We start from the raw sequence: 22,509 nt of genomic DNA, 5'->3' as shown, positions 1-22,509 counted from the left end.
TTTTCACACGTGGCGGGGGTGGACCTCCCCTGCACCCCCCCCCCCTCCGCCCTTCAAGCCTTAACCAAACCTATCCTTGGATTAACACAGCACGCGCGCGTAACCGCAACGCATGTCTATGTCGCTATATTTTGTCAGGTTTATTATGACAGGTTTCGTAACCTGAAAAATAGTCAACTTTAACAATTAATATCTCGCTTCGCGGGGCAGAGCGACACTTTTTTTCTGCCAGATTCTTACGTTTCACGCAAAAACGCGTCGAATAAGCATAAATTTATCAAAATTACAGGTGAGGTAGCGATTCTGAATAATTACCATGTAGACGAACATTGCAATAAACTGCTGTATATATTTCTCTCATACATTTCACGTTTCGAACTTGATAAGACATGACAGGATTTAAATGTTTTTTGAAATGTTAAAAGTTTTTTAGAACTAAACAAAAAATATTTATAAGCTACAAACCTCAATCTATATGTATAAAATAAATTGTTAAAATTATATCAGAATATGACGAGCAACATGTGAAGTGCAACTATGACACTGCAACAGATAAGATAACAATTACAGTAACGAAATAAAACATGACTCATGGATAAGATTGAACATATGATTAGTCAATATTATTAAATCAGATGCCCATACGTCATCAAGACCCAATGTTATAAATCTTCGAGTGAGAAATTTGTTTCGAACTCTGTTGTATAATTCTTTTTAGCTTCTTCTAATATCTTGGCATCATTGGTGATTTTATAAACTCACTTTTGTTAGTTTTACAAACTTTATATTGTGCTGCAAGTCTCCATAATATCCATTAACAGTTTGCACTGTAGCTGTATTGATATTTTTGGTTTTCTTTTTACATTTATGACAATAAATATAAGTTCTTGCTCTGTTATTATTTATTAAAAGAAAATTTCTTTATTGCTCTAACAAATGCGAATATATTACAATTTGTTTAATATCTTCGATGAAGTCATTATTTCTATAGTACAATGTTCATTTTATATTTGATATTTTTGTCAGGCTCTCTCTTATTGTTACAGGAACATATAAAGTGGAGCATAAGGAGAAACATATAAAGTATGGTGTTTCTATATATTCTATACCGCGTATTAGCACTTTATTAGCGTCATTAGTGTACTGCTATATCCCCATCCATAGAAAATGACTTTACAAAATTCATTAAGTAACTCAATATTAGGTATTTTTAATTCAATGTATTAAAACCTCCCTATTTAAAGTTTTATATCGAGCATGGTGCACGTATTCCATAAATTCTGATACATTATTTACTTTTAAATGTCGTTTAAATGCTTATAATAAGATTAGATTATATAATGTATCAAAAATACTTTTGAAATATCGTAGAAAATAAAATGTAAAGGTGATAAATTTTTACATCAAAAATATAGAAACTTTATCATGTTATCACAAATGTGTAAATATTTATAGCAAGTCTAGCTACATGCACGACCTCGATTTTACACCTTGACGATTGCCTTGCCAACATTCTGACCCTGCAGCATGCCGACAAACGCATCGAACATGTTATCGAAGCCCTTGGTTACAGTCTCGTGATAATGGAGCTTGCCCTCGCGGATCCACTGTAAATTTTGTTGGATTCCTTCGAACCAACGATCCTGCCATCGCCGAACGATGAAACCTTCCATTTTTAATTGATTAAATATTATTGCAGGTTGCAGAAGCGTGCACTTCGGAGAGGACGACGCATCAGAATCGTACGACGAAATGCTGCCACACACAGATATTCGACCGAATGGCTTCATCTGATAAAGAACTGTGCTCGAAATATCTCCACCAACCTGTAAGCAGAATTATTATGAGTTTAGTTTTAATATCTATTAATTGCAAGAAAAAAATCGTGATCTTCAATCAATTTAAAGTGCATTGTGCAGAATACATAAATTAAAAAATTGTTAGGCATATTAAAAATTGGAAAAAGTTATAAAAAAAAGACATTCAACAATAATAATCTATCTACATATATTTAACAAATTGTAATAAATTACGATATTTTATCGACGTACATTGTCGAAATAGCAATCGACGCCTTGCGGAGCGGCTTTGCGTAGACTAGTCGCGACTGACGTAGTTTTGTAATTGATAACGGCGTCGAAACCTAACTCCTCGGTGAGCCATTTGGATTTATCGTCGGAACCACATATGCCGATGACAGTCAGACCCAGACTCTTAGCAATCTGTCCTACGTGAGAACCGACTGCGCCGGCTGCACCGCTGATAACGATCGTTTCGCCAGATTTTGGCTGACATATCTCCATCAAACCAAAGTAGGCAGTATTGCTGTAAACACGAGTATTTATGTAACTGCTTTATAAACAGATAAATAATAAAACTTCAACTTTAAACCTTAATCGTACCATATAAAAGTTTAAATATAAGTTAGTAACAAATTTAAAAAACACAGTTGCCTCTTATTTTTATGTTTATTTCCGTTGCGGAACGATAAGCAAGTGTTTAAGATAATTTCAAAAAATTATGCAAATGCAAATAGTTATAGACAATTATGCAAATGCATTATTTTCAAGATTTTCCATTTTACCCTGGCATTCCCAACATGCCTATGCCGAGAGACGATGGTAGATCGCCTATGTCCGGCAAAATATACGGTGAAAGCGTCCCCTTGTCGACTTCGCCGGCCTCAGGATTGACAATTGTATGAGTTCTCCAGCCCAAAGATCCAACAATTCTCTTGCCAACTGGGTAGTCCGGATTCTTGGATTCGATGATTTTAGCAACCTGAGTACCGATCATTGTTATTCCTACTGGACACCTTTGCGTGTATACTCTCATATATGGGTCCACGGAAAGGTACTCAGCTTCCACAAGATATTCTAAAAATACACAACAAATTAATACTTCACTATCGCCGATTACATTAATAAAATATAATTTGAAATAATATCAATAATATTAAGAAAGATAAAATAATAACACTAATATTGAATTCATAGTTAATGATAATAAATTTTACAATGACTAACGGTAAACAATTTTAAACAAATCAAAACGTTTGTTTATATTTCATTTAATATATGTTTGTTATCATTTGGCATTTAAATTTTGCTTCTGGCTTGCCAATCCTTTCAGATACGTTAAGAATTTATATTAATGCATATCGAGTAAATTAATAAATTGGTAAGATAATAAATTCATAAAGCATAACATATAAGTATGCAGAGCTGTTAACAAAAGAAATAAATTATTAACAATTTAATTAAATGTTTGATCAAATTTGCTGACAAGCTGCTAATACTTTGTTTACAGAGTAATATGATAGTCATTCTAAGAAGATCACGACTCATCATAGATAAATACCTATAAATTCTTTCTAAATCACATATTTTTTGCAGAGTAATGTTCTTCATTTACCGTTCACAAGCAGTTGCAGAATATTTATATTCATCGATGATGTATATATAGATACATACACACGCACATATAATGATGACTACTTAATTTTTCCTACCTCCATTCTTCAAAGCAGGCAACTCTTCCTCTACCAACTTTAAGTCCGTCGGCTTCGGCTTGTCCGTGAAATGCTTCACCAGCACGTATTTCCTTGCTTTCACCATCTCGCGTAATTACGTTGAAAACTTAAGGAATATGTCAAGTTCAAATTCTTCGTCGTAATTTTGCCACAGCCAGATGCTAAATCACGATGAGGTTAGATGGCAATGATAAAGATAAGTACACGATCATAGTTCGCGCTCTACTGCTTTAGTCGCATTCTTCATGATCATCTTTATACTCTCAAGCATGCTCAAGAGCTTGATAAAAGAAAATTGATAATTGGACAATCAAACAATAACTGAACTTTTATCTTATCAAGTTTATACTGATGCAAGTTTAATTCTATTCGCAATAAAAAAAATTTTGTATAAATTTATTGTAATTTAATAAAAAGATTCTCTCTATTTTTCTTTGATCTTTGATCTTTCACGAACTTAAGAATTCAGTAAAATTTAACTTTAGAAAAAAATTCAAAAAACTAAATTAAAAATATTTCAAGACGAGAACTATTTATAGATCAACATTGCAATAAAGTTTATTTATTGAATAAACTGCATATACTTCTCTCATACATCTCACGTTTCAAACTTGATAAGACTTGACAGGATTTAAATGTTTTTTGAAATGTTAAAAGTTTTTTAGAACTAAACAAAAAATATTTGTAAGCTACAAACCTCAATTTATATGTATAAAATGAATTGTTAACATTATATCAGAATATGACGAGCAACATGTGAAGTGCAGCTATGACACTGCAACAGATAAGATAACAATTATAGTAACGAAATAAAACATGACTCATGGAAAAAATGGAACACATGATTAGTCAGTATTATTAAATCAGATGCCCATACGTCATCAATTCCCAATGTTATAAATCTTCGAGTGAGAAATTTGTTTCGAACTCTGTTGTATAATTCTTTTTAGCTTCTTCTAATATTTTAGCATCATTGGTGATTTTATAAACTAACAAAGGTGAGTTTATAAAATCACCAATGATTTTACAAACTTTATATTGTGCTGCAAGTCTCTATAATATCCATTAGCAGTTTGCACTGTAGCTATATTGATATTTTTGATTATTATTATTATTTAGTTATTATTTATTAGAAGAAAATTTCTTTATTCCTCTAACAAATGCGAATATACTACAATTTGTTTAATATCTTCGATTAAGTCATTATTTCTATCGTGTAATGTTAATTTTATATTTGATATTTTTGTCAGGCTCTCTCTTAGAGGAACATATAAAGTAGAGTATGGTGTTTCTACATATTCTATTCCGCGTATTAACACTTTATTAACGTAATTAGTGTACTGCTGCCGTTGACCTCATACTCTAGAAAAGCACTAAGCAAGTACTTTTTCAATAAATTTTCACTTTTCATTAAGAACTTTCTTTAAAAAGTTCCTTTGTTTTGGGTCGTTTGACTCCACACTATCACAAAAAGCACTTAAGTGCTTCCTCTTTTACTTTGGGTTATTATACCCACATCGCGAAAAAAGTAGACCATTCAAAAAATACTTTTTCCTTAAAAAATTACAAAACGTATTCTTTACTTAAAAAATATTCAACAAAAATTGTTCCTCAAAAAATTATTTTTCAAAATGTTTTTTTCAAAAATAATTCAATAATTTTGTCGCTATAAAATACGTTGTACTAATATATAACTAATATATAACTAATACATATAGGTTGTACTAAATATATAACTGATAAACCAACTAATTAGTACTAATACTCTAAGTGTGCAAAAAGAACAAGTTATATCTTAATCTATTTTTAACTTTAATTTATTCATTCATGGTTATTACAACACAAAAGATACTACATGATACAGATAACAGATACAGTTTTTATGATTTCTTTATCAAAATTATTAATTAAATATGAAATGGTAATTTTATGTTCATCCATATGTACTCTAATTAAAACTATCTTAACTAAATTTTCCTTTTCAAATACAATATAATATTTCCTTTCTAATATTTGACTGAAAGCAGATGCTGAACCTTCATTAGTAAGTATGCAGTTTTAACTCAAAAATTATTCTGGTCTTTTTTTTTTACACACGATATCAGCTTACAATATCAGCTCTGAATTTTTGAATGGGTGCGTATAATCTTCCCCAAAAATCTCTTTGGGAAATTCTCCATGTATTAAGTAAAAAAGATGAGCTTGAAACTTAAACTCTCTTTTTAGTAGAAGATTTACAATAAAGATCTTTTATGACCTGTGTCAATTGCAGAAAAGACTCTTCTCTTTTATTTTGCAATATATACACTTTAATGACTTCATAAAGTGTTTTATAGTAACTTGCTCAAACTTCTAATGTGTAATAAAAAAACTATAGAAAACATGATTTTACAAAATTCATTACGTAACTCAATATTGGATATCTTTCATTCAATGTTTTAACTTCCTCTCTATTTAAAGTTTTATGCCGAGCATAATGCATATATTTCACAAATTCTAATACATTATTTACTTTTAAATGTCATTTAAATGCTTATAATAAGATTAGAGTATATAACGTATCAAAAATATTTTTAAAATATCGTAGAAAATAAAATGTAAAGATGATAAATTTTTATATCAAAAATACAGAAATCTTATCATGTAATTACAAAGGTGCAAGTATTCGTAGCAAGTCTAGCTACATGTACAACCATGATTTTACACCTTGACGATTGCCTTGCCGACGTTCTGACCTTGCAGCATGCCGACGAACGCATCGAACATGTTATCGAAGCCCTTGGTTACAGTCTCGTGATAACAGAGCTTACCTTCGCGGATCCACTGTAAGTTCTGTTGAATTCCTTCGAACCAACGATTATGCCAGCGTGTAACGATGAAACCTTCCATTTTTAATTGATTAAACACTATCGCAGGTTGCAGAAGCGTGCACTTTGGCAAGGACGAAGCATTAGATTCGTACGAGGAGATGCTGCCACACGCGGATATCCGGCCGAATGGCTTCATCTGGTAAATAACCGTGCTCGAAATATCTCCACCGACCTGTAAGTAAAATTATGAGTTTAGTTTTATTATATATTAACTACAGAAAAAAAAATCATAATCTTCAATTAATTTAAAGTACATAGTATAAAATACATAAGTTAAAACTATAGGTATATTAATAAGTATAACTATTAAATATATTAAAAATTATAAAAAGTTACTTATAGAAAGAAGACATTTAACAATAATAATCTATCTACTATATATTTAACAAGTGGAAACAAATCATGCAATTACTATCGATATTTTATCAACGTACATTGTCGAAATAGCAATCGACGCCCTGCGGAGCGACTTTGCGTAGACTAGCCGCGACTGACGTGGTTTTATAATTGATAACGGCGTCGAAACCCAATTCCTCGGTAAGCCATTTGGATTTATCATCGGAACCGCATAAGCCGATGACAGTCAGACCCAGATTCTTAGCAATTTGTCCTACGTGAGAACCGACCGCGCCGGCTGCACCGCTGATAACAATCGTTTCGCCGGACTTTGGCTGGCATATCTCTATCAAACCAAAGTAGGCAGCATTGCTGTAAACACGAGTATTTATGTAACTGTTTTATAAATAGATAAATAATAAAATTTAAACTTTGAACCTTAATCGCACCATAACGATATAAAAGTTTACATATAAGTAACAAATTAAAAAAAAAAACAGTTGCCTCTTTTATGTTTATTTATGTTGCGGAACGATAAGCTAGCGTTTAACGTTACAGGCAATTATGTAAATGCATTTCAAGATTTTCCATTTTACCCTGGCATTCCTAAGACGCCTAAGCCGAGAGACGACGGTAGATCGCCTATGTCCGGCAAAATATACGGTGATTGCACCATCACTTTGTCGCTTTCGTCGATCTTGGGATTGACAATCGTGTGAGTTCTCCAGCCCAAATATCCAACAATTCTCTTGCCAACTGGGTAGTCTGGATGCTTGGATTCGATGATCTTAGCGACCTGAGCACCGATCATCGTCGTTCCTACTGGATACCTTTGCGTGTATACTCTCATATACGGGTCCACGGAAAGGTACTCAGCTTCCGCGAGATATTCTAAAAATATACGACAAATTAATAATACATTCTCGCCGATTACATTAATAAAATATTATTTGAAATGATATCAATAATATTAAGAAAAATAATACGATAACACTGATATTGAATTAATAGTTAATGCTAAATTTTACAATAACTAACGGTAAACATTGAATTATAAACGGATCAAAACGTTCGTTTATATTTCATTTAATACATGTTTGTTATTGTTTGGCATTTAAATTTTGGTTCTGGCTTGCCAATCTTTTCAGATATGTTAAGAATTTATATTAACGCATATCGAGTGAATTAATAAATTCATAAAATATAACATATAAGTATGCAGAGCTGTTCAAAAAACAAATAAATTATTAATAATTTAATTAAATGTTTGATCAAATTTGCTGTCAAGCTGCTAACACTTTGCTTAGAGAATTGCTTGCTTAGAGAGTATGATATATCAATATAACAAGTTCATAACTCATCACAGATAAATTCCTATAAATTCTATCTAAATCATTTATATTTTACAGGGTAATGTTCTTAATGATATTGGAAAAAGGCAAAGTGTATAATCATGTTAGCAAGTCGCAAACAATTCATATTCATTCGTATTCATAAATGATGATACACATATACACATACACACGCACACATGATGATGGCTACTTAATTCTCCCTACCTCCATTCTTCAAAGCAGGCAATTCTTCCTCTACCAATTTTAAGTCCGTCCGTTTCGGCTTGTCCGTGAAATGCTTCATCAGCACGTATTTCCTTGCTTTTACCATCTCGCAAGATTGCACCGAAAACTTACGTGTCAAGGAATGTTTCAAGTTCGAACTCTTCGTCGTAATTTTGCCAGAGCCAGATGCTAAATTACGATGAGGCAAGACTGATAGGATAAAGCTGCGTTGATTATGCGACCACAGCTCGCGCTGAACTGCTTTGGTCATATCCTTCGCGATCATCTTTATACTGGCATACATGCTCAAGAGTTATCTAAATATAAAGCAAATTTTATACTTTGATACAAAAAATAGTGCAATGATGGTTACGTTACGCTGGTTGCTTCTGTTTGTTTCATCGATAATTAACCAACTGAACATTAGTTAAACTTTTATCTTATCAAGTTTATACTGATACAAGTTTATTGATATAAGTTATTGATATCAATTTCTATTTGCATTAAGTAATTGTATGGATTTATTGAAATTTATTAAAAAAAACCTCTTCCGTTCTCTTTGGTCTTTGATCTTTCACGAACGTAAGAATTCAATAAAATTTAACTTTAGAAAAAAACTGTAAATTAAAAACACTTTAAATCTACGAGAACTATTTCTGTTGATAAATACTGCAGCAAACTGCTGCATATATGTCTCTTATACATTTCATGTTTTCAAACTTAAGATAACAGAATTTAAACCATTTTTGAAATGTTAAAATAGTTTTTTCTTTTTGAAACTAAACAAAAAAATATTTGTAAGTTAAAAACCTCAATCCATATGTATGAATTATTAAAAGATATCAGAATGTAACAGGCAACATATGGTGACTTTCCTATATTAATGGAATAAAACGTGACTCATGGATCTATAATGTAATAATATGTAAGATTGTATATAATAAGGCCCTAAGATAGTTTAATCAGTTACCTTTATTTTCGCCGACTGCAGTTATACAACACTAGGTATAATTGTACCATTCGTCAGAGAAGATTCCCGCCGGTCCGATAAAACGCGACTGAAACGTTCATTGTACATGGAAGTTCGATGGATCAGGTATACTATTTAAACCACTGAACTTTGCAACTGGCTTGTATGCTGGCCTTCAATAATGTCTCCAATTACAAAAAATAAATAGATGATGGCTAATTTCTCAGTTTCTTTTTATCAGATATTTTTTTATTCGATATAAAAAAAGACAGAAATCCATCCACTGCTATAAATCTTTCGAATTCGAGGCCATAGCTCTTCATAGGCTAGTATAGGAAAGGCTCGTCCCAGTATGTTATAATGTTCAGTGATTTAGACGACCGTACTCTCGCGGGCGCGCAATTAAAAGTTACAAACAATCAACGTGTTTCCTAAAATAACCATATAAAAATAGTAGAACATCTATCGAGCACATAATCCTCTTTCCACATTTCCAATAATTCGTCACGGTTTTCTTATTAAATTTATCGGTGATACGCGCTACATCAGGTCTACTATGCAATTCAAACTTAATTCTATACATACGCTGCGAGATTTGCCAAACCTTAAATGGAGAGACAATTAGTTTTGCAAACCCAAATCCAATCCCGACGAAAAATAGATAGGACGAAGGAAGTCTTCAGGATAATTCTGCAGAATAAATTCCCTGTCAATTCCTTTTCGATCCTTCTATTCTTCTGCGAGAATGCTGTCGCACGATTATGCAAACGACGAAATGACAATTGATCCGCATAGAAAGGTGTAGATTAACATTTATGCTGCAACATCGCGAGTCTACACTTTTGTAACTACATTTACTTATATATTGATTCTAAGGCGATGTCACAAATACCAATGTCGAAGCAAGATATCCCTCCAGTCGTGTGTACATTTCACACAGTTCACTCTTACTTCTCTTCGCTCACAAATCGGGCCGCAATCTACTCGCTTGACAAATCAAGTACGGAAAAATTGTTTCTACAAATTTGCGGGATTATTAATCCACCGTTTTGCTGTAATGCCCAGCATGCGGTATCGATTTACCAAAGGCGCTTTTCACACATCTTATCGCAGTCTGTGAAAAAAAAAATTGTTTTTGCAAAATATCTGATATATTACCAAATAGCTCGGTAGAGTTCGATATGTCAGATCAGACATTCGTTCAATAAAATCGCTAATTCTGTTATCAGTTCTACATGTGTAAAACAAACACATGCTGTCCGTGTGTATATTATATAAAATTGCAAAATAAAAACAACGGATTATCAGTCTTCTTGTTAGAAGAACATTAAATGTGTTCTCGAATCTGTCTCTACTTTATACTGGTCGTGTTCTCATCCGTTTTATATGGCAGAGTGTATCTTCCTAAGAAAACTCGCGTGACTATTCATATAATTTGTTAATAAATAATTCTAATACAGTCGATTGCGTTAAGAATTGTTTCGAAAGGAAGCTTTTGGCTCGCGGATTAATAAGATTTTCGAGTGGGCACACAGAGAAATATCTATATTATTATATTATCAATAACTTATTTTGTGCATACTGGTGTTTGCAGTCGTTCAAAACTTTTAACGCCATATCTGTCATGGAATAGAATTCTTAATCCATCGGCGACGAGAATATTAACACCTGTTTGTTTATATTATGAAATAAATTAATAATTTCTATGTTGTACACTAAATTCTACATATATATATATACAATTTGAGTCTAATATAAAGTCATTCTCTTGCACTCTGGAAAACATGATTGGAAAATTAGGAACGTTATTGTATTTATAGCAACGAACAAGTTAAATGGGGGTGAAGAGAATGTATATAATGCAAATATATTTTTACGACAGCAGTTAATCGATCGTCCGACGTCAACTTTATTTCTCTCCACTCGTGTTACTTTCTTAACTACTCTTTAAATTCGCTTCAAAGCGACGTTTGCACACTCAGATACATTGACGCAAATATATTGCTATGCGCGACACGCTATTTGTATTCTGAATTTCATTGAGCATTTGCATGTTCTCCAGCAGCACAGCATTCAAGCAAGTAGTCGTTCGAAAAAATTTGCGTCAAACGTGAGTGTGCAGTTGCCGTTTAATGTCACTAATCTTTAATCTCTAAGTACAGTCGGATAAGAATCTCTAACAGCGAAATATCACTATATAATTATCACGATGCTAACACGTAATAAATAGCGATTAATTCGACTTACCTGATCGATAATTAGTGGATGAGCCGAGTCACGTTAACGCAATCATGTTCTATTATGACAGCATCGCTAATACCGTTAGTTACGTTACGCGATTCGATCCTCTCTCTTCCACGATGCACCATCTCTCTTAGTTGAAATTGGAGAAGTCGGTCTTCAATTTGATTGACGGCGCAGATATCTTGATCTGCGGTTTTACAGAATCCGATCGAGTATGTCGCTGCGCCTGCTGATGACTGGATCTCACGGCGTTCTCCAATTTGGTTTTCAGCTCGGCCGTTTGTGACATCAGCGTCTTGAATTCCTAAGCATAATAATTATTATATACCGTTCAGGACTTGGAAATGTATTCTCGAAAATATCGTACCTGCGGATATTTCGGCCCGATTTTGTTGAGCCATTGAAAACTCTGTTGATGCAGGTTCGCTTGATATTTAGTAGCGCGCTGAAGCTCGTCTTCCTCCAGCAAGTAGTTGATCAAGATCGGCACGAGCAAAGTCAGCATTTGGATACCTAATAATTCCGATGTGAGATAATATTGTGATAAATTTACTCGCAATGTGTATAATAAATGATCGATAATGAAACAATATTGATTAAAACATTAAAAGATTATATTATGAAGATCTCTACTTCCCACACACCTTGCAACAGATCTCCTGAATAGCGTGTAACACATTTTGCATTAATATTTTCCATTTCATCGGTTAATTGTTGAGACGTAATTCTGTACCGAATGTTTCTCGTGAATTCTACAGCGTTAACTTACGGTTAGGAAGATCGGCGAGTCCTATGAGAGCTTCCACCGTGCTGATGCATTCTAATGTGAAGGTTAGTTCCATGTCGCTTGTCACCTGCTTGCTGCTGTCGCTGTACAGGTATTCCACCAGTCGTGGCGCGAGCGCGTGAATGTACGGAGTACTTATGTTGCGCTCCGGATGCAAAAATATCGTTTTTAACGTTTGCACGCATTTCAGCCTCACCTGATGCAAAATTATTTCAATTAGCTTCGAAATTAGCAATCATGAATAACGCTCCATTCGTCCGTCATTCACTCACCGTCAGGTTTTCAGACTGGAACGCATGTCGGAAGTGATTAATGCACGGGAATTGAAGATTCGGAGCGCTCACTACTTCGGGCGATGCGTGAAGCACGAATACCGCGATACCCAGCATCATAGCTACTTCATCCATCTTGGTTTCATCATTTCCTGCAAAGTAAATAAAATAAATAATGTATATACTAAGCTTTAACTATATATACACATTTTAAAACTTTTGCTAAAATAAGAAACAAGAATATTTCATTCTGATTTCTGATATTTTATGAATAAAAAGTTGTAGACAAAAGACGCTTATATATTCACTGATAAAAAATAAAACCGACGTACCTGTTTTGGCCAGATCGATGATTTTGGCAAGTGCGCTGCGCAGTAATCCTGTCCATTGCTCGCGACTCCTATGATCTCGAGCGTACTTGATATTCGTAAGACTCTTGACGCAGTGCAACGCGGCATGGACCGGCGCCTCCGAACTCGGTTTGGTATCGTTGTCCGCACGCACCGCGGTTTCCCGTATCACGCCCGTTGCTAGATACAGCAACGTCGGGAGAATCGCTACCGCGCCTTTAGAAGGCAGCGAAGAAGACAAGATAAATTAAATCGCCAATTAACTTTAACGATTAACAAATTTCAATTCATGCTAAGCTTTAAGTTAAACTATGCTTAATAACTTTGACAGTACCTTGCGGAGAGCACAAAGTGGGAAGAGATTCCATTATATTAAGAGACAGCGCGATCAGCTTGCCGCTTTCCTCAGACGGTACGTATCCCTTCTGCGATAAAATGGCAGTCGCACTGCCGGGATTCGGATTCAACGCCGGTATCTGCCGCACCAGAAGACACAAGCATACTTCTAGGATAGCGAATACTAACGATTTGCCCGGCGTGAGCTCGCCGCTTTCCTCTCCTTCGCCTAGCAGATCCAGCTCCGACGTTTCGTTGCTCTCTTGGTGTGCCGATGCGTCATCTATTATTAAAAAAATACATTGCATTTATGTTTATGTGCGAATACGTCGAAGAAATAATTTTTAAGTTCGCGCACCTTTGAGCTTCAATTTTTTCCTCGCAACAAGATCTTCTTGCGCTGCTTTCATCACTTGCTTCAGCACCTCCATCGCTATCATCTGAATGACGTAACTCTCCCGCGTTAAAAGCAATCTTTAAAAGACAAGCACATATTCGATATTAATATTACACAATCAAAAAATAGATTGTAGATTCTCGCTCATAAATACGTACCTATGCAGAACATTGCACAACTCGATGGGCAAGGAACGATCCGCGATGAAGACTTTGCGCGCCCATGTTGAATCGAGTAGCGTGTACAAAGCATTTAAACACGTCTCTATATTCTGCGGCGATTCGGAAGAGCGAGGACTGCACAAAGCTTCCATGCATATACCTGCAAATAATAATTACTGTAAGTATTTCTTCAAATCATAATTGTATAATAACAATTTCTACATATTGCATATTCACCGAACAACAAATGGAAACGTTCGATGTTCGTGTTGGTGGTAGAAGTTGCGGCTTCATCATTGTTGTTGTTGTTGTTGCTGTGATTGTTGTTGTTTGTAGCATTCGCCGCCGCTCTCTCCTGGCTACTGTCTCCAATTTCAAATCCCCGCGCGTTGAGCCAGAGAGTCGCGGCGTGGAGAATCGGCGCCCACGATTCTACGTAGTGAGGACGCGCGGATTCCATGGTGTCTGTCGTGTAAAACGCACCGCCGTCGTGCGGCAGCTGGCTGGAGAATTCTGCGAAAATCCCACGAGAACGTAGTTTTCATTAATGCAAAAAAAAATACAATACATAACAAAAAGCTATAACAAATATTAAAGTCTTGCGTAACAATTTATTTCGACATATATTCACTATAAATTTCTTAATTTGCGATGTGCAATATGGCACACATGTTGTTGAAGTGAAAATTTTATTCATTATTTCTTAGAATATTAATTTTGACACACAGTTGTTTATTAATTCTTTTTGCGCTATCACATTTCATTATATTTCTTCAATTACCTGGCGGCAAAGAAAGCAACGCGTGGTCTCTCAACGCAGACAGCCAATGTTGACTCAGACTCAAAAGCTCCGGCTGGACGAGACTCAGCAAACTTTCGCTTTGAAACTCAAACTCCCCAAAATCCTCCTCATTAGCCTCGTCGGCTTGATTCACATTTCGATTAGCCGTGTCTTTGCTGTTCAGTGCGGATCCATCTCTTATCATTGCGACTACGTACACCTGTTAACAAGATAAAATCAAACTTAATCTCCTCTTTCTTGTGACTTTCTCAAATATTACATTTTTATTGCACATATTAAATGCGCGATAATATACCTCTGCCCACGCTTTTAGGATCGCCAATCTCTCCAGCGTCGACAAGCTCTCGTTGTAGAGCTGTGGCCGAGTATTACCTTCCCTCAATTTCTCTAGAGACGACACGAGCAGCTGATGCACCCTTCGTAGATCGTTGAGGTCCCTAGCGACGCCGCTGCCGATCCACGCGCTGCAAGCCTCGCAAGCCGCGGCTGTGACGTGCGACGGTGTTTCCGCGGAGAATGCCGGTCTTAGAGCAGCTCCAACCTTTAAATATTCATATTTAATGTAATTAACATTAAACGCTGGCCTTAGAAAACGTTGAGTGAATTAAATTAACTCACTTGTGCCTGGAACTGCTCAAGCAACAGATGCCCGGGAAACTCTGGTTCGGGAACTTTGGCGAATTTGTCGATGATCTCTTGCAAAGTTTTGAGACCCTCGAGCCGCAATGGATCGCAATCGCTCGTCGCAGCCATAAACGCCATGCGCACCAAGTCCGACAGATGCAGCACCAGAAAATCTCCTTAAAAAAAATCCGATAAAAATAAATATTAAAAGTCAAAAAGTTTATTGCTAGTTAAAAGAAGCAGCAATGCTGGAGCAGCGTCAGTCGCACCTTTCCCCTTCGACAGCTGCATCTCCTTGGCCAAGGCGAGATCAAAATGCGCCTGCTTATTATTTACGCAGGCCGCGACGATGCGCCTGACGCACTGCGCCGCGAAGACTCTGGTCGGCCATCGCGGTGTGACGGACGGCCGCTGCTTCGTGGATTCGTCGGCATGGAACTCAGCCTGATCGTCATCCCCTTCGGCGTCCGCCGATTCATTATCGGCGGCGCTGTCCTCCACATTTGCCGCGTTGCCCTCCTCGATTGTGCTCGATTCTGCATAACAAAACATTTTATCAGACAAATTTTCCAACAGTAATTTATAGTATGAGAAAAAGTTTTACCCGAAGCTATCGTGAGGACGTCTTTACACAATGACAACCATTGCGACAGATTGTTGTCCGCTAGTATTTGAAGCATGCTCGTCAAAGTATCGTGGATATCTTTGATTAGTTTACTATCGGTTTCCGTATCCAGCATACTGAACAGCACGCCCGGAAGACCGGTCTCTGTAATAACGAGACCCTCCACCACGTTAGTGTCCCTGCTTTCATTCGCCAGCGTCATCGCGTGCTCGCACACCTCCTTCGCTTCGCGCTGAGCGAGTTGCCGGAGGCACGATATTGCAGCTTTACGCAGAAGCAAGTGATTGCTCGACAAAGTACGCTGCAAAGTGAAAAAAAACCATACAATAAAAATTTCACGATAAACTATAGTTTTTGAAAAGTTTGCCGAGAAAGTCTTACGCATAATGTAGGAACGAGAGAAGATAAATTGACGTGTCTGGGTGCGAAGAGATGTAACTGCTGAAGACAGCCGGTTGCCTCGGCTTGAACGAGCGGATCCTGATGATCTTGCATAATGGCACACGCGCACAAAAATGACGACCGCGCCATACAAATCGTCGACGTATTGCCTGAAATCGATTGTTCAATATATCATCTTTGTCAAAAGCAACTGTCTCGTAATTACTTTGCACATAATTAACTATGTTGTGCGTTTACCTTGCAATTCTGGTCCTATCGTCGTGATAAGCGCCGATAAAACTTTCCCGATGCACTGGTGCACATCGATGTAAGAGTGAGGAACATTGAGAAGGAGAGTCAGCGCTAAGGACAGCGTAGGTTCCACGTATCCTCTGAACATTGGTCCGCCGGAGTCAGCTATCAGAGACAGAGCATGCAGTGCCCAAACCTGGAGAAAAAGAAAATTTATTTTATTATTTCCCAAGGTCAAATGTAAACAATAGCATCACAGCGCAATAATGTCTTACTTGTACTACAGGAGACGAATTATCCTGCGCGAGCGCAAGTAAGATGCTGACGCTGGTGTTAAGATGTTGACTCGAGCCCATTCCGCCGACGTACTTATGAAGGCAGCCCAACGCCAGCGAGTGGCCGGTTCTGCTGACGACGTCGCGAGCCGATTTCAGACGATCGAAACTGGTCTGCGCCAATTCCGCGGTGAACTTGGGATCGGAGATCACTTGAGCCATTCTGCCGACCGCTTCGCCCGCTGCCCATCGCAGAATAGGATTGCCGCTGACCAGTGTGCTCTGAAACGTAGGTTATTTCTCATTATAATTTCGCACGGATAATAAAACAAACTCTTATTCGATTCTTGTAACAACAATGCTTACGATGATAAGATTAGTGGCGGACTTCTTGACGTCTTCTTGCCCGAAGCCCATTTTCGCCTCGTTGAGTCCCTTTAAACCGCTTAACACAGCCGTGAATACATTCATCTGTATCGCCTCTTGTCTACCGGACTTGGTGTGTTTTATGCATTCACTGAAATGATCCAGCATCTGCAATCTGTGCTTATTCGCTACACGCGGGAATATTTGACCAAATAACATGACTGATAAGTCGATCACCGCTACGCCCAACGGCAAAGGACCAGGAATTATCTCGATCTGTAAGTAATTATATTTCGTAAGTTCAAATTACAATTTTCTCTGTATTTATGAATCATAATAATAAAAAATAAATAGAAGAATGACAGAAGATTTAAGTAAAATATGTGAAATATTATGGAAAATTTTAATTATTTAAAAACTTACATTTGATATTGGTCTGTAAAGACAGCATGTATTATGTTCCAATGCTCCGGATCCTGCAGCACTGTTTGGTTGGAGCTAGAAGAAAGGACATAGATCATAAAAGTAATTTTTTTAGGTTATATAATAGAAAAATAAGGCTGCATATGTGAAATAATTAAGACAGACAAATATTATATAAATATGTATTCCTAAAAAACTAAAATAAATAAGATACGCAGACTGTGTTTTAATTGGCAGGAATAAAACATAATGAAATAAGTATATTAAGTACACAATATTCAAAATATAATATTCCTATTATATAAATAATCAATAATCAGTAAAATATAATAATATAAAATATGATTTATTTACAAAATCAGTGATCTTTATATCTAAAACATAAACATAAATAGTGACAACAAATTATTATTATAACAGAAACATGAAAGGCATACTTTGCAGAACACATGTTTTACTCACATGTTCCAAATCTGCCCTTCTGTTCGGTTCCATCTAAACACGAACGATAATATTTTACAAAAATTACATTCTACAAAAGCTTACAAGAGTGTGCTATTCTTCATATTTGAGATTAGCAAGATCGAAGATATAAAATATGTCAGTTAATAAATGAAATGTTAATTACACAGATATAAAACAAGAAAATCTTAACTTTTTTGTTAGTAGATGTTAGAAGAGCACAACTTACACTCAGCAAAGCATCAGACACAATGATATTAGGCTACTTATGGGAATAAAAATTATACTGAAATATACTTACTTGATCTTCTATTGTGCGATGATCAGTCTCCTGCAGCCAAGTACCGAGGATCACAGAATCGTTTGCGTGGCAAACTACGCGCAACAAGGAAGTAGTCGTGTTTCCAGGATTATCTGTCAGCGTGAACTCCGACACCAGCATTCTTAGAAGATACGTGTAAGAACCTACACGATGACGCAGATAAATAGAAAGCAAAGAGTACAAATACAAACTAATTTTAAATTAACATTTACAGTGCATGAAATTTACCTTCGAAAGTTTGCGGTGGCAATAGCAATAACGTTTCATACAAGCGCAAACGCACCATAGCCGCGGGAGCCTTCAACTGTTGGCCGTAATTTTTCAAAACGGGTGACAAACTAGAAAACATACAATACTCGATGCTAAAGAATTCTTGTACTCTTAAATATTTTCTTGATTATTTAAATGGTATTAATATTCATACCTTGTCAGCATTGCCAGAGCGGATTCGACCGGCGTAAGCAGTCGCCGCGTAATATCGTCGTTCAGAAGCTCCGGACAGTGTAACAAGAAGCTGTACATAGCCGACAGCGCACCGGCACGTCCTTCCAGAGTCACTTGCCATGTGAAAGCATCGCCGCGCGCCTTCTCGCTTTCGAGTTCCTTGGTCGAACGCGGGAAGGAGTTTCTCCACAAAAGTAACATTCTCGGCAACAAGCCCTTCACCACTGCTGTGCCTGTATTAAAAAAAAAATATATATATATATACAACTCGCGTATGTTGTTTAATATAAGATATTTATACCTAAAGTCATTATCGCTCCTATCAAGAGCCATCCTGCGTGCGTGCGATTTAAAGACAATCGACTGTTTTGACTTGCGCTTCTTAAAAGTTCTTCCGCAGTATTGAAAATTATCTGAAAAAAATAATGGATTTGAATAAAAATAATACATAAACTTAATTCTAAAAAATTTTAACTGCAAATTTTAAGAAAAATTCAACAAAACGTGTAGCATTTAAAATATTTTCATAGATAAATGTTTTTAATTATTAAATTCCAAGCTTGTTGATTGCTTCATTAAGTAGACACGTACCTTTCCCTTAGTGTGAGGAACTCCCAAAGGTGACAGACGAACGCTTCCTAGTACCGCGGCAAGAGCGCTGCTATAACCGGCTATAGCTTCCGGTGAGCTGCGCATGTTTTCGATTCCATCGACGCAGCGGTCGATCAACGGCGTTATCTGACTCGGTACTGCCACGCAGATGCATCGTAAACACCAGGAAGCCGCCAGTCTAGCCGCTTGACATGGATGCACCAAGACGGCCATTATGGTGTCGATTAAACCTGCGAAGCAATAAATAATTATATTACAAAAATCATTTCCCCATCAAAAAAACGAAAGTTTGCGAATACATACTCAGAGATTGATCGGATAACAAATTTGTGGCCGTGGTGCCCAAACCCAGAATTAAACTGCCCATTTCTTGCAAAGCGCACACCAATAAATGTTGACTGAACAACGTCTCCTGATTGCAATCCTTGGCGTTTTCCGGGCTGAAATCTATAAGATTACATTAAAATTGTGATATCACGAGGCTACATCAATACGTAAAACTGATTATTACCGATGGAATTCATCTGCTTCAGAATAATATGCGCTATCTCCTTGCAAGCGGCGGCCTGAGCGCCTTCGCCTAGCAGTTTGCCGACGGTGCCGCGCAATATAAAGTTCACGCATTTGCGCGAGTACACCGCTTCGACGTGCGAGCTGGCGGCTTTTGGATTCGTGACCAGGTCTAAAACATGCGCGATTAATGTGCCGACATTGCGTTCCAGCCACGTGCCGCCCAACATTTGAACGAACACCACGTACGCCTGCAAATATTGGTAAAAATCAAATATCCATTTTTATTCCGAAAAAAAATATCTAAATATGTATGCTTGTATATAATGCTTACGTGTGTCACACCAACTCGCACTTCTCTATTCACGCTGGAGCTTCCTTTTATTATCTCACCCGTTCCTTTCAGAAACCCGACGCCGCCTCTCAAAAATCCAGACATGAGAATATTTAACACCTCCTCGAGCGATGTTTGTTTAACACCTTTGTTGTGCGAGACTGTAAAGAAAAACAGGCAACACATATTAATACAATAAATATTTTTTATACAGTTTTATTATATCTCCCTTACATACCTATAAGATTCTTAATTTTGGGAGACGGAAGCTGCGTCATTGCTACTAAAGTGCCCAGTAGTTTAGCGACAGAGCATCTTACTTCGTAATTTGAGCCCTCAAATGCTCGGAAGCACAATGTCGCAACGCTTTCAATTTCAGTAGTATATAAGAACGGAGCGTGATTTAACATTTCCAACAAGCACTGCAAAAACAAATTATTGTAATTATAAAAGAAAGGAAAGTAATTCGTGTTTTATAAATTTCAGTACCTTGGCGGCGGCACATCTCACCGCCATTACTCTGTCTGTTAAATAATGCCTGGAAACTTTGTATATCTCCTTGTGTACATTAGTTATTGCTGATCCCATGCCAGCGCATACCTAATTATAATACAAAGTTATATTATGGATATATTATATCAGAACAGTTCATTAGAAATTGTCAATAAAGTTATTCATTACTTTTTCCAATGTGTGCATGATTTCTATCCGTGTTTGTGACTCAGCAGAGCGTAAAGACTTGATTAGAATCTGCACAGTCTCCTCATATGACCTGCCCATCATTCTTCCCAACTTCTCATACATACATCCCACACAGCAAATAGCAGCTCTACAAACATATGTACATGTATTATAGAATTATTCTATTGTAGGATATTAACTCGGCGCGTTGGCAGTTGCATATCTAAATTGGAATTCAAAGAGATTGAAGATATGCACTGCAATTTTATTTTCTAGAGAATCGCGAACTGTATTTTAACATGTTTTGAGATGTGCAAACAGAAATGTGCATGGAAGCTGTGTTTACTATCTTTAGTAAAAAGTATTAAATATCTAAAAAAAAAGTTATTTCAATGTAAAATATTAATTATTAATAAAATAAATTCACACTTACAATTTTGTGGGTAAAAAGCTTGGTGAATCATCTTTATTCCTCAAGATATCATTGCATTTGTTGACAGTGTCGAAGAGCAAGAATGTATCACCAACACTGAATAAAGTAGCGAGACATCTCGCTATAAGACGCCGCGTGGGTGGACCAGGAGCACCCTGCATATGTCTGGTCAACTGCTCAACTAACTTTTGCTGACATCCCTTAATATCATTCTATAAGAAACATTTATCACGATAAAATATTTAGAATAAACATATATACCTATAAATTCCTTTCTATCTAATCCTAAACTTTAGAATTATAAATGTCAAACTTTTAAATTAATACCTTTTGTGCAGCAACCAAAACTTTGTCCAGGAAACGCAACCATTCGAAAATAAAGACCGGTCGTTTCGCCTCCGGTATTTGATTAAGCGCATCCTCATTGAGGGTAAGACTATGGCTCAACTCCATCATTGTTTTAAGTAGGTATACACATATAAATTATTCTTAAATATCACTCACTTCTCACCTATAATATAATCAAATCGAGTTTCTATCATTGTCAGTTTTAGATTAGCGCTTAGTGATATGCAAATTTAGCAAATTTAAAGTTAGTAAACGACGTGTACAAGTCACGTCACTTCAAGTGTTTACTTATATACTTTACTTTGAGTCAACAAGCAAAACGACATAAAAATGACCGAAATGCGATAAGATATAAGCAAAATGCTAGAATACACACCGCAGGAAGCAGCAATCTAAATGTAATCATTCGGTGGATAGAGATATTATTTTATGGCACACGAATATTTTTCACAGAATGACACTTCATCGTGCGCTCACGTGAAATGGCGCGACGAGCTGCGTTCGTGAAAATTCTTATGTACGGGACGATGGTGACATTTCGCGCCGCGATAAAGACATTATCCAGGGCGTATTATCTATAAATACTGCACTGTGAATTATTATTGCACGAACGGTTCTTTCCATGTAGATGACAAATTAGCGCAAGGTTAGGTCCAACTCATATATAAATAGACTAACATTCACTAGAGTTCTTTTAAAGCAAAGAACGTGAAACCGGAAATTGATGATTTACCATTGAGAGAGATAACAGGTTTGTAAGGCCTATTATCTCATTTTATCTAGTGTTCAGTCATTGGCTAA

The 22,509-nt window shown here is 36.4% G+C and overlaps 3 protein-coding genes and 1 long non-coding RNA gene across 6 annotated transcripts; 1 reads left to right on the top strand and 3 right to left on the bottom strand.

Moving 5' to 3' along the window:
* The first annotated feature begins 88 nt into the window (after nt 1-88).
* On the top strand, nt 89-2,396 carry LOC137000995 (uncharacterized). Its single transcript, XR_010891139.1, has 3 exons — nt 89-289; nt 1,047-1,828; nt 2,065-2,396. It is a non-coding gene; the product is annotated as an uncharacterized lncRNA (long non-coding RNA).
* LOC136996862 (prostaglandin reductase 1-like) lies at nt 881-4,356 on the bottom strand. The gene is made up of 4 exons (XM_012359510.2): nt 3,512-4,356; nt 2,585-2,876; nt 2,052-2,325; nt 881-1,826 (listed from the first exon to the last, which is right to left on the bottom strand). Exons 1-4 carry the CDS (start codon nt 3,615-3,617, stop codon nt 1,485-1,487), a joined length of 1,014 nt encoding a protein of 337 aa, XP_012214933.1. The 5' UTR covers nt 3,618-4,356; the 3' UTR covers nt 881-1,484.
* Nucleotides 4,357-5,331: 975 nt separating this feature from the next.
* LOC105667620 (prostaglandin reductase 1-like) lies at nt 5,332-9,086 on the bottom strand. The gene is made up of 4 exons (XM_012359507.2): nt 8,298-9,086; nt 7,335-7,629; nt 6,837-7,110; nt 5,332-6,574 (listed from the first exon to the last, which is right to left on the bottom strand). The coding sequence occupies exons 1-4, from the start codon at nt 8,599-8,601 to the stop codon at nt 6,233-6,235; spliced, it is 1,215 nt and encodes a 404-aa protein (XP_012214930.1). The 5' UTR covers nt 8,602-9,086; the 3' UTR covers nt 5,332-6,232.
* A 165-nt stretch (nt 9,087-9,251) lies between these two features.
* Nucleotides 9,252-22,364, bottom strand: LOC105667618 (HEAT repeat-containing protein 5B). 3 transcript variants are annotated; one of them, XM_012359503.2, is made up of 35 exons: nt 22,085-22,364; nt 21,688-21,871; nt 21,361-21,572; nt 20,928-21,075; nt 20,736-20,846; nt 20,485-20,668; nt 20,247-20,407; nt 19,914-20,163; nt 19,706-19,849; nt 19,382-19,632; nt 19,092-19,203; nt 18,771-19,023; nt 18,575-18,684; nt 18,326-18,489; nt 18,025-18,057; nt 17,563-17,637; nt 17,140-17,415; nt 16,774-17,055; nt 16,505-16,694; nt 16,247-16,416; nt 15,845-16,166; nt 15,510-15,776; nt 15,235-15,416; nt 14,912-15,157; nt 14,596-14,815; nt 14,052-14,327; nt 13,812-13,974; nt 13,615-13,730; nt 13,255-13,539; nt 12,903-13,136; nt 12,571-12,722; nt 12,281-12,494; nt 12,156-12,170; nt 11,879-12,024; nt 9,252-11,815 (listed from the first exon to the last, which is right to left on the bottom strand). In XM_012359503.2, the coding sequence occupies exons 2-35, from the start codon at nt 21,814-21,816 to the stop codon at nt 11,642-11,644; spliced, it is 6,267 nt and encodes a 2,088-aa protein (XP_012214926.1). In that variant the 5' UTR covers nt 21,817-21,871; nt 22,085-22,364; the 3' UTR covers nt 9,252-11,641. The 3 variants fall into 3 exon arrangements, with proteins under 3 accessions (XP_012214926.1, XP_012214927.1, XP_012214928.1); XM_012359504.2 differs by lacking the exon at nt 12,156-12,170; XM_012359505.2 differs by lacking the exon at nt 18,025-18,057.
* Between the last annotated feature and the right edge of the window lie 145 nt (nt 22,365-22,509).

The sequence above is a fragment of the Linepithema humile genome, chromosome 7 (genome assembly GCF_040581485.1).
Source record: "Linepithema humile isolate Giens D197 chromosome 7, Lhum_UNIL_v1.0, whole genome shotgun sequence".
Taxonomy (NCBI): Eukaryota; Metazoa; Arthropoda; class Insecta; order Hymenoptera; family Formicidae; genus Linepithema; species Linepithema humile.
The sequence above is the reverse complement of the archived record's forward strand: the minus strand, read 5'-3'. Positions and strand labels throughout refer to the sequence as shown.

Bases quoted from the DNA above. Each gene is read 5' to 3' on its own strand.
- LOC136996862 (XM_012359510.2), bottom strand. From the start codon at position 3,617: ATGGTGAAAGCAAGGAAATACGTGCTGGTGAAGCATTTCACGGACAAG. The intron at 2,877-3,511 runs GTAGGAAAAATT...GTGTATTTTTAG, and splicing joins GCCTGCTTTGAAGAATGGAG to AATATCTTGTGGAAGCTGAG. The intron at 2,326-2,584 runs GTAAAATGGAAA...TCGTGTTTACAG, and splicing joins GGCATGTTGGGAATGCCAGG to CAATACTGCCTACTTTGGTT.
- LOC105667620 (XM_012359507.2), bottom strand. From the start codon at position 8,601: ATGTATGCCAGTATAAAGATGATCGCGAAGGATATGACCAAAGCAGTT. The intron at 7,630-8,297 runs GTAGGGAGAATT...GTATATTTTTAG, and splicing joins GCCTGCTTTGAAGAATGGAG to AATATCTCGCGGAAGCTGAG. The intron at 7,111-7,334 runs GTAAAATGGAAA...TCGTGTTTACAG, and splicing joins GGCGTCTTAGGAATGCCAGG to CAATGCTGCCTACTTTGGTT.
- LOC105667618 (XM_012359503.2), bottom strand. From the start codon at position 21,816: ATGATGGAGTTGAGCCATAGTCTTACCCTCAATGAGGATGCGCTTAAT. The intron at 18,058-18,325 runs GTAAGTATATTT...GTTCGTGTTTAG, and splicing joins ATCGCACAATAGAAGATCAA to ATGGAACCGAACAGAAGGGC. The intron at 17,638-18,024 runs GTGAGTAAAACA...CCTTTCTTCTAG, and splicing joins GAAGGGCAGATTTGGAACAT to CTCCAACCAAACAGTGCTGC.